Source organism: Pteropus medius, unplaced genomic scaffold (assembly GCF_902729225.1).
Source record: "Pteropus medius unplaced genomic scaffold, Ma_sr-lr_union100, whole genome shotgun sequence".
NCBI lineage: Eukaryota > Metazoa > Chordata > Mammalia > Chiroptera > Pteropodidae > Pteropus > Pteropus medius.
Window position 1 is genome coordinate 2,383,810 of NW_024345601.1, and position 11,359 is coordinate 2,395,168.

Genomic DNA, 11,359 nt, shown 5'->3' on the forward strand with positions numbered 1-11,359 from the left:
TAGAACATGCCTTTTGTGTTAGCCTAGAATGAAAAGAATGAATAATAATCATGTTCCAAAGTTTATTTCTTCTCCGGTGTGAGAATCCCCAGAAGACAAGGGAAGCTGCAAAAGAAATAGTTTTTCCCCTTAACTTGTTTCTGGTCATAGGCTAGGAAACAGCCCAGCAGAACTCCGTGCCACTAAGCAGGCTCACTCTAATCCAAACCTGAGAGCCAGGTTTCCCAAATTCAGCAAGTAAGGAGGAAATATTTTTAAATGCAGTGGATACTAGTCTTAGCAGCATCAGAAGCCCTAAAAGTCTTTCAAGCAGAGTTGAAGCTATAAGTAAATGAACACAGAAGCCACAGCTGGTTTGGCTTCTCTAGTGATCACTTTGAGGGAAAAATAGATGTCTTGATTTCTTGTTGCAGTCCTGGGAAATTTCTTGGTGTTTTTCTATAGAATATTTCTAACCACTACCTCCCCACGTTCTATGCCCACACACATGCACACATGCATGCATGCACACACAGTTCCTTTCTAGCAGTTTCCTAAGAATACTTTGGTGGGAAGCTCATTTTTATTTTGAAGATAGCATTTTATGACCCAGTTCCTTCATGTGATAATGTTTCTATGCGAGTACTAGTTATGCGTGTATTTTGGAAGCACATCTTTAAGCCATATTAGTCATTTGTTGACCTCACTTGCAAGTATAGCTTTAAAAGAGTATTATTTGCATTTTTAAATGATAATTAGGCAAAGTGAATGAGATGAAAGAATAATCTGCACTTCAGAGGTAGGTAACATCTTCAAAATGGTGTTGTGCTTTATATATAAGGCTGATCATTCATGAATATCAAAAGGTCCTTTGTTGACACTGAATTAACCTTTTCTTTTCTTATAAGGAGGAGGAGTGTGTTTGGGTTTGTGTCCAAACCTTAGGGCAATTTCTGGCCTTGATTGATCTACTTCAGGTCTATAAAATGAAAGGATGGATGGTGATCTCTTATATCTTTCCTCCCTAAGTTTTCTTGGCTCCAAAGGAACAAATTAAATACCTTTGTTACCCGAATTCAATAGAGATGTGTTTTCCCTACTAAATTTGTGTATCATTCTACGGTAACACAAGTGTGTAGCCAGATCCTCATCTGGATTCCAGCATGAGAGTGTGTTGATTATTCTGTTTGGTGTCATCGATGATATTGATTAAACATCAGTGTATTAAGCCTATGGTTTTATCCTAGAATTTTTTAAATATTCTAAGAAGAATATATTTCTAGCTGATGCATTTCTTAGACAGGATGAACAGTAAACCTGGGAACAGTACGGCTGCCTGTCTTTTTCGTACCTCTATTAATTGTCTGGGTGTGTATTTCAATCACTGTGGTAATTCTTACCTTAGATAATATTGCTTGTATGATTACTCACCATAAGTGCTTTTCTACCTATCCTGTTATCTGTGATGGCAGTGACTCTCCTTTTACTTTTGTAGAGGAGAGAGTAGAGATTTCATTCAGTTTAGTCTCTTCTGAAACAAGCAGCTGGTTGCCTCAGAAAAAGCAGATTTTAGTATCCTCCTATCCCACCTTTACCCACCCTGCTCCCCAGCCCCTTTTTAAATTCTCGAGATGTACAAATACCATTCTGTGTAGACTTGTCCCTCAGCTTTGGCCATGAGGGTTGGTCTTCTTTCAGAGTGCTGCACTGATGTCTAGCATTCTCAGAACACTTTATGCACATGTGAGTCTGATGCAGCCTCGATGCTCTTGACTGTCATCACTTCCCAGGAGCAGTTCATTGAAGCCCTCATTTATTAAAGTGTCATTGTGAGGAGTTAATAACTGCTCTAGAGCATCTGCATCAATCTCGTTAAGCCAGACTGTTGTACAAACTATAATGTTGTGGATTTGAGGCTGATCAGAGTCACAACTAAGACAGTCATTATATACTCAGGTCATGACATTTTCAAGGCATGATAGGTACAGCTGGTACGTCACTTCTTTCTACGACCCTCCAACATTTTCCCCATCTTAGGGAATCATAAATGTCCCAGAATTTCCTGATGGTTTTGCCATCTCCCTGTGAGTCTCCCAACTGAGCTATGAAATTCCTATTATAGGAAGAACATATGAAAGCAGCCCCTGTGATCCATGGGCTGCATGTAAGGATGTTATGCTGATCAGAAGAGTAAGTGGCGGGGGTGGGGGGGCGGCGTTAATAATTTGTTCACAATGCTGAGGACTTGGGCCTGAGGGAATGACCCAATTCATTTGACAAAGGGTAAGTTCTTTCTCAGAGCTTCTGACCTCTAAGTACCCTGAACATCCTCACACTAATTCATTAATCTCCAAAAATATTTTGAGAAAAGGTTACTCTGGGTTTGGATGTCACATCATAGGCTCTGGCTTTCTTCCCACCAAAGAAACAATACGAATATCCCTTTTAAACTTCCATGTTCCTCCTAAGATCAGGAACAGTACAAGGATGTCCATTCTCAAAGCTTCTATTCAATGGTATATTGGAGATTCTAGACAGGGAAATTAGGTAAGAAAATGACATGAAAAGCATTCAGATAGAAACAAAAAAGGAAAGCTATCTATATTCACAGACGACATGATCTTGTATATAGAAAACCCTAAGGAATACACACACTAATAGAATAAATACATAAATTCAACAAGATTGCAGGATACAAGATCTACATACAAAAATCACCTATATTTTCTATACACCACAGTGAACAATTTGAAAGTGAAATTAATAAAACAGTTCCATTTACAGTAGCATCAAAAAGAATAAAATTTTTAGGAATAAAAGTAGCCAAGGAAGGGTAAGATATATATACCAAGAACTATAAAACATTGCCATAAAAAATTAAAGAGGACCTAAATTAATTAATATACCCCATATTCTTGGATTGGAATATTGTTAAGATGGCTATAATTCCCAAATTAATCTACAGATTCAACACAATCCCTATCAAAAGCCCAATGGCCTTTCTTGCAGAAATGGAAAAGCTGATCCTAAAATTCATATGCAATTTCAAGGGACCTTGAAAGGCCAAAACAATCTTGAAAAAGAACAAAGAGGATTCACAGTTCCCTATTCCAAAACTTACTCCAAAGTTACAGTAATCAAAACAGTGTTGTACTGGTGAAAGGTTAGTGTATAAATCAGTAGAGTCCAGAAATAAACCCATACATCTGTGGTCAACCAGTTTTCAACAAGGGTACCAAGACATTCAGTGGGGAAAAGAATAGTCTTTTAACAAGTGGTGTATCCTTTTTCACATGCAAAAGGATGAACTTGGACTCCTACCTCATACCATATACAAAAATTAAAATGAATCCAAGACCTAAAGAGCTAAAAATATAAAACTCATGAAAAAAAGATAAGAGTAAATTGTTGTGATCTTGGATTTTGCAATGGATTCTTAAATATATCAAAAGCACAAGCAACAAAAGAAAAAAATGGATAAATTGTACTTCATCAAAATTAAAATCTTTTGTGCATCAAAGGACACTTTAAGCAACTGAAAAGACAACCCACAAAATGGTACAAAGTATTTGCAAATCATATCTGATAAGGGTCTAGGGCCAAAAATATATTTTAAAAAGTCTTACAAATCAACAACAACAAAAAAGCCCAATTCAAAAATGGACGAAGGACTTAGACTCCAAAGGATTTAGACATTATTTCCAAAGAAGGTATAATAATGGCCAATAAGCAGATGAAACGATGTTCATATCATTAGTCACCAGGAAAATGCAAATCAAAGCCATAGTGAGATACCACTTTATAGTCACTAGGATGGCTATAATGATTTTTTTAATGATGGAAAATAAATGTTGATGAGGAAGTAGGGAAATTGGACCCTCATATATTACCGGTAAGAATGTAAAGTGGTACAGCTGCTACAGAAAGTTTGACAGTTCCTCAAAAGTTCTATAAACATAGAATTACCATATTAACCAGCAATTCCACTCCTAGGCATATACCCAAAGAATCAACAACAAGTATTCGAACAAAAACCTATACACAGATTTTCACAGTAGCACTATTTACAGTCACCAAAAGGCGGAAACAACTCCAGTGTCCATCAGCTAATGAAAGGGTACACTGATTGTGGTCTGTCCACAGAATGGAATATTACTGGGTCATAGGAAGGAGTGAAGTATTACTACTGCAACATGGCTGAACCTTGAAAACGTGGTAAGTGAAAGAAGCCAGATTAAAAACGCCATATATCGCATGCCCCATATTCTGAAATGTCCAGAATAGGCAATATCCATACAGACAGAAAGTAGATTAGGTTGCCTGGTGGAGGGGGAATGGAGAAACTGCTGTTGCAATTTGAGATAATGAAAATATTCTCAAATTAAATAGTGCACAATTCTTTAAATATACTAAAAACTACTGAGTTGTACATGTTAAAGGGTGAATTTTATTATGTATAAATTACACTTTAATAAAGCTCTTACAAACAAGGAAAAAGAACCGTTAAGATAATCTGGTGACATATCAACTCCAGTATAAAATGAAATTCATATTGTTTTCTTAATATCCACTAATTAATCAGTCTCCTTTCCCTGTCGCAGTCTTCATCATTAAAAAGGTTAGGACAGTCTTTCTTCACAGATGAGGGATTAATTGTAAAGCAATCATAAAAAATATTCAAGTCTCTCCTTTAGGGCTTGAGGTTTGCAAAGACTTTCTCAATGATCTGCCTGGTTGTTCTGTCTCTCCTGAAATCCTGATGGCATGCAAAGAGTCAAAGCAGCTTCTTTAGCCATCAGAAGTTTGTTTTATGCTTGTCACTCCCTTTCTCCTTTACATGCTGCTGTCAAGGTCTTTTCCATAACATTTTTCATGGTAAGAAGTACTAGGCAGTTTTGTTTCTCCAGCCACAGTAACCAATTACTCTATCTTGTCATATTTCTCCTGGCCCTGATAACGTAGTTATACTCTGAGAAGTCACATTTGTCCGGCACTTATAAAAAGTATTTGCTTTTTCTCCAAACAGATTACACAATACTTGGCCATTTTAGCAGATAGCAGTGGTTCCTAATCTTTCTACCACCAGGGACCAGTGCTCATATGAGGCTCTAATGCCCAATGATCTGAGGTGGAGCTGAGGCAGTGATGCTAGCGCTGGGGAGCGGCTACAAATAAAGATGAAACTTCGCTTGCTCACTTCTCACCTCCTGCTATGCAGCCGGTTCCTAACAGGCCACAGACCAGTACTGGTCCACAGCTCAGAGGCTGGGGACCCCTGATGTACAGGACATACCACATATTCCTTTAGTTTTGTCCTGCTATATTTTTATGTCCCATTACTTTTCTATAAGCAGAATGCTCATGGCATGATCTGCTGTGCTTTTTTTTAAAGGCCATATCATAAAGGCTGTATTTTTGTCAACACAAACTGCTACCTGAACCAATGTAGAGCACGAAGAGGCCAGATAGCCTCTCATGGTATGTGAAGGATTTCTTTGTGCACATGGTGAAAGAGTAGAGACCCACTACCAGAAGTGAAAGGACCAGGCCTTGGGACTTTGAGGGCTCTTCAGATCCGTTCTTCTGCTAACTAACACCTTTTTGTCACTCGGCATTTCTGAGCTTTGCCAATAGTACCTCACAAATATGTCCTTGAGGTACCGAGGATTGTGACTGCCTTTTGAATTGTTAAAGAAAGCTTAAATTATATCCAGGCTTAGTGCTAAAAGTATCCCTTTGCATTCAAATTTTTTGAAAATTAGTAATTCCACTTGGGTGTGGAATAAGTTGTACTTTTTTATTAATCAGATTACTGGGATAACTAGATCTGAACATTACCCCATTTTACCAAACAAAACAGCTTTCTATGGAATTTTCTAGATAAAAGGTATCTTCTCTGAAAATAATAATGAAGTCATTAATTGCAAAGCATTTTAATTTTCTTAAACTAAAAAGTTAAAGTTCAGTGATTTTGCATACATAGATTTTATTTCTTCACAATTCTGTTTGGCCTGATGGAAGGTCTGAGAGACTTTAGGTGGAACAACCAGATCTGTTTGCTCCTGAGGAGCAGGCGCAAGTCCGCTAAGGAAAGGCAGGGAGACAGATGGCTGGCTATTGTGTTACAGCCATCATCTGCTGGGCCATGAGCAAATATTAAGTGTATAATATATATGTAATTGGTGTGAAAGTACAGTTGCAACATTTCTAATTCTGTTTGAAGGATGGCTTCTTCTTGAACATTTGTATTTCATAGAATATTATATTGAAATGTTTTTTGTTTACAGGGTTAATCCATTTTAAACTGCTTTAAAGTGAACATTTTCCTTCATTTTTGACACCACTGTGCAATATTTTAAATTGAAATGGCCTGTAATGGCCCTTTTCTTTATTTTCCATAACAACATGAGCACTAAATTATAGCTGTGCAATTATGTAAACAATGGAAATGCTTCCAGAATGAATCCTTCCTTTTAAATTTTCATTTTGTGTAATTGTTGGAAGGTTTGGAGCCATAATAAACAAAATTATTTTACACATTTATCGTTCTAAAGGTCAATTATAAGAGAACTAAAGAAACAACACTATGCAAAATGAATAAACCAATTTCTGTTGCCATCACCATATGTTTTTCTTATCACTTATGGTTTTTCCAGTTACTGTGTACATAGCATTCAATTAAAGCGATTCATTTACCAGGCTGAATGTGGTTTGTGTTTATAGAACTGTGCTTAGAGGAGAGGAAACAACATGCCTCTATTTGAATTACCTGATTTTTTGTAAGATCAGTGATAAGAGACAGATGTTCTCACCAGTTACTTTCTCAAACCTGAATCTTTTGATAAGCTGCAAATTCACAATTATCATCTTACAATCTAGTTTTCACACTCAGTGGGTAGTAGTAGTGTATGTGTGGACTTTTAACCAAAAACAACAGAAAAATACTAGTTTTGTGGTCTGTTCACTATATTACAGTATTTTGAAAAATGAATTTTATTTCTTTTAAACAAAAGATTATGAAAGAGTTTTATCTGTTTCAAATTGTCAATTTCAGGAATAAACCATTCCTGTTTTAGAGCCCATATTTCACTGAGCTTATTATTTAGCTTATTGGTTTTAGTCTGTGTAGAGTGTGAAAAAGAAACTTAATTTTTGCTACCAGAGTTACTTGTTTGGGGTAAATTCTAACTCCTTAGAAGAATGGAAGTTAGAAAATCTAAAAAGATCATTTTTCTGTTTTTATTTCACTTACACACTATGGTTAATTGTTGTAATGCTTTGTTAAGGATGTTAATTGAAAGCATTACTTTCATTCTTTTTTAATTTCTGGGGTAATGTGATCTAAGAGACTTATTTGTGCCACCTTTGAAATATTTTTAAATGTTTTTTTCTTAATATTGGCAAAACAATAGTTCACTGAATCCTACAAAGCAAATTCTAGAAAGTAAAATCTTTCATAGTCCTCCCATTTTTGCAAAAAATTTTTTTACTTGTTACTATTTACTTCTTTTTCGTCCTTTTCAGTTTACAGAGGCACGAGTTTGTATCTGCTATTCCACTTAGAAACAGCTCTGTAAAGGGAAATCATCCCATTTTGTGCAAGAGAAATGTGAAACTCTAGGAATGACATGATCTTCCCATAATCACATACACTAGGCCTTGAACCTAGGCCTTGTGGTCCCAGTTCTAGAGGGGTATTTCCTACTGGTAGCCACAATGGAGGTAGCACTAAGTAGCATCAAATTGCACAGTGGGAATAATGTCCCCTTTCCAGTCCTTGTGACTCTTCCCAGTCAGGCCGACTGGAACCGGTACAGAACCTCTCTCACACCACCCTAGGATGCAAACCACCCTTTTTAACAGGAGAGCCTCCATCAGACAGTGACATTTAGCAAAAATTCTTGTTATGGTTGTCTTGGTTTACTGTTATTGTATTGATTTAAGGCTTATTTTCTATATATGACACAGGATACTAGTTTTCCAGAATAATCTCAAGTTCAAGAAAGTAAATCACTTTGAAAAATAAATAATGTTCACTTTAGATGTAGACATGACAAAAAGCATGAGGTTGTACATGAATGATTGATGTTTGGGAAGTGCTGTCCTTTGCTATCTGTATGTAAAGCCTTGGAGACTGTGAAGAAAGTTTCAGAGTCTCAAGATTTTAATTTTTCCAAAGATTCTAGTTATGGCTGTGATCTTAATGTATCAAGGGGACGCTGAAAGAAAGGTTCTACTAGAAATGAATGTACATTTTGTCCCTCTATTGGGAATATGCAGCTGCTCTGTTTTGACTACCACACAGTTATTCCTAATTTTAAAATGTTATCACAAAGATATAATCTTTGGGTCATTCCATTTCAGTGTGGATAAGCAAAATAAGCAGGCATATGGCCGTAATTTGGCTTACTGACCATCTATTTCCCTCTTTAAGCCCCACCTTAATCCTATGCTAGTGCCATCTTTAACTGCACAGCAGCACAGGCCCCACTTTTCCTTGGGACTCCATCTTACGTGGGTGGCAGGGTAGAGTAGGCTAGCCATCTGTTATTTTGCCCTCTCTTTCCAATCTTCTTGCCAATAGAAATAGGTTTCATTGAAGTGACTGGCCAAGATCCAGGGGTTGGGGAGCTGTGTAACTTAACCTCGACTACACAAAGTTTTGCTGTCTTTAGCATCAGTGGCAACTTAGTAATTTTTTGTGAATGCCCACTTTACAGATCACTGTCTTTATACATATGCATGATGAAGCAAAATGGATTTCATTTACACATTCTAACTTTAGCTTATTAAACGATTTAGTTCATAATTCCGATAAACTTATTTCAGAAAAACATTTTTTAATTAAAACTCTAAATTCCAGTTGTGAAAATGGCTTATTTGATTTAAGTATGTGCTAAAGATTTTTAAAGACTATGAGGTTCAAGTCTTAGTTGCTCATCTTACCAGATGGAATTAACATAAACAACAAAGTTAACATCATGGTTGTTTGCATTATTAATCTTCAAATGCATGGCATTCTGCTGCCTTGCTAGCTAGGTTTGCATGAGTCCTTTCATTGCAGCATATGTCAACAGAAATGTGCTTCCATCTGCTGCCGGATAGCTTGATGCCTGATATTCCGAGACAAGGCCCAGCACAATGCGTACCTCTGTGAGTAATTACAGGTGTGTGGTGAGGAGCCCAGGGCATTAATCAGAGGCTTAATTATAAAAAAGGTGGATCTTTTGTTCCACTTTTGGAGCATGAGTTTACCACACACTTTCTAAACTGCAGCATCCATCTGCTCAGCCCCTTAGAATGTTTACCTTGGCCGATATGGACCCTAAAGTGTATCAAAGGACGTGATTAAAGGAGGTTTAAACATTAACTTGTAAGAAGTTTGGTTCAGGTTTTTCTTTCCTTCCTTCCTTTTATCTGTCTATTTATCCATCTATATTTATTTTTGGTATAAGAAAAAGTCTGCTGAAATGCTAACACTTTAAATTAGTACTTGCTGAACTATTTATTGTATATAAGCTCTAATAGGGTAAGCATTGAACAGTCACCTTTAAGGATATAAACAGCACAAATTGTAGAAACTAAATGATTCACTATGTAAGAAAAAATAAGGTTTTACTTAAAAAATGTTTTGTGAACACATAAAAATCCTCTTTTGTGATAAGTTGTTAAATGAGGTTATTTTGATTACAAAGGACTTAACGTTAGAATTGAGCATGTAGCTACTACTTTGCTCTAATCAAATTAAAGTGGGATTACTTTGAAGGATTTTTGAAATAGCCACACTGAAGTCTTAGAAAAGAAACCAGATTGTTTCTGTATTTTGCTTCTTGTATTTTGAGACCAACTATAGGTTGTATAACTGTAAGTCACATAACTATAGTACATCAGTATGTTTGATTAATGTACATGGCCTAGAACTGCATAAAAGAAGTTTTTGGTTTTCTTACCAATCCTCCTTACACACACACACAGTACACAGATGGTTTCATAGATGTGGCCTGGCCATGGGTGACATAATTGCAGTCCAGTGGTGTAGTCTTGGTCTGATCTGCCACAGACTGGCATGGGTGACTGCCTCAGAAAAGAGCTGATGGGCAGGGGCCAGCCTGCTACCCACCAGAGAGAGGCTATTCCAGACACAGGAGCACCAGCTGTCTGGGCAATTGATGGTCTTCATACAGCACACTGCAAAAGATGACTGCTGCACTGTACACCCGTACCTCACGATCATACTTACACTCAGAGCCACACTGACTACCTGACCTTAGAGTATGACTGATCACAACATTATCCTAGCACCCCATACATTCCCATTGTTTAACATACAGAATTACCCAGAGAGTGAAAATTTCCATCTCTTCACCTACTTTAAGATATTTTAATGTAACAGCATGATTAACTTTTGAAAATTGAAGAATATGGAAAGTGATGTTTGAAAGTTTTATTTGTGTATTTACCCTAATACTCTTCCTGTAGCTTGTCCAAGAAGCTCACCTTTAGGTGGAAGACAAAAAGAAGTGTCTGGTCCCAATGCCACAATTTAGATTTTGGACAAGTCATCTTATAGTTTAGTGTCTCCATTCTCTTACATGTAAAATGGGTACAATAGCCTTTGAACTAACTCATCTCCCAGTAACCCTTTCACTGAGAGATTTCTGTGATCTATGTTATCTTAGGTTATATACAATGGCCATGTACAGACTGACCCCTTCAGAATTTTGTTCTTGAAGATTACAACTGTGTTTTCTTCCCTTTTAGGATATCTTAAACACCATTATAAGGCACTGTCCACCCCGCTTCTTCTCCCTGGGTTTGCCTGGCTTTTCAATGTTGGTGGGAGACTTTATCACGGCTGCTGCCAGGGTCCTCGGTACAGACATGCTGGCGGTGAGTATGACAATGCTCAGCATCTAAACTCCCAGGAGGCTTCACAATCGCTAACAAGGTTCAGATTTCTCCACTCTTAACAGGTGTTGACTCATTAGTGCAATGTGAAACTGGGCTCTCGGGTAGATGCCCTGGCAGCTGATGTGTGAAATTGTAGGATAAGATGACACACTAGTATTGGAAAGGCGTTTCATCAAAAGGCCAGAGTGTGAGAAATCATATCCTCACTAATATTTCAGAACATTTACACAGTCAGAAGCAGGACTTGTCTCTTAGAATCTTATTAGCCTTTTCTAGTAAATGATGGCACAGACATTGATGTCTGTAATAAAGAGAGAACTTTAAGTGTACATTACCAGTAAGGTTTTTTTTTCCCATTATTGTCTTGGTTATTAGTAGTAGAAAATATTTTCTTAAAATGTTAGTACACTACATTTTTAACCAGAAAATTGATATTTTTTTCTTATTAATGTGCAGAATTCTCGTACTA

The 11,359-nt window shown here is 37.0% G+C and overlaps 1 protein-coding gene across 4 annotated transcripts in view; it reads left to right on the forward strand.

The window, feature by feature from the left end:
* Positions 1-11,359, forward strand: part of RALGAPA2 (Ral GTPase activating protein catalytic subunit alpha 2) — a 291,465-nt gene that overhangs the window by 149,724 nt on the left and 130,382 nt on the right. For all 4 annotated transcript variants that reach the window (XM_039874353.1, XM_039874357.1, XM_039874355.1 and 1 more), the window contains exon 24: positions 10,741-10,869. In XM_039874353.1, the coding sequence (XP_039730287.1) occupies positions 10,741-10,869 (129 nt within the window). The remainder of the gene's footprint in view (positions 1-10,740; positions 10,870-11,359) is intronic.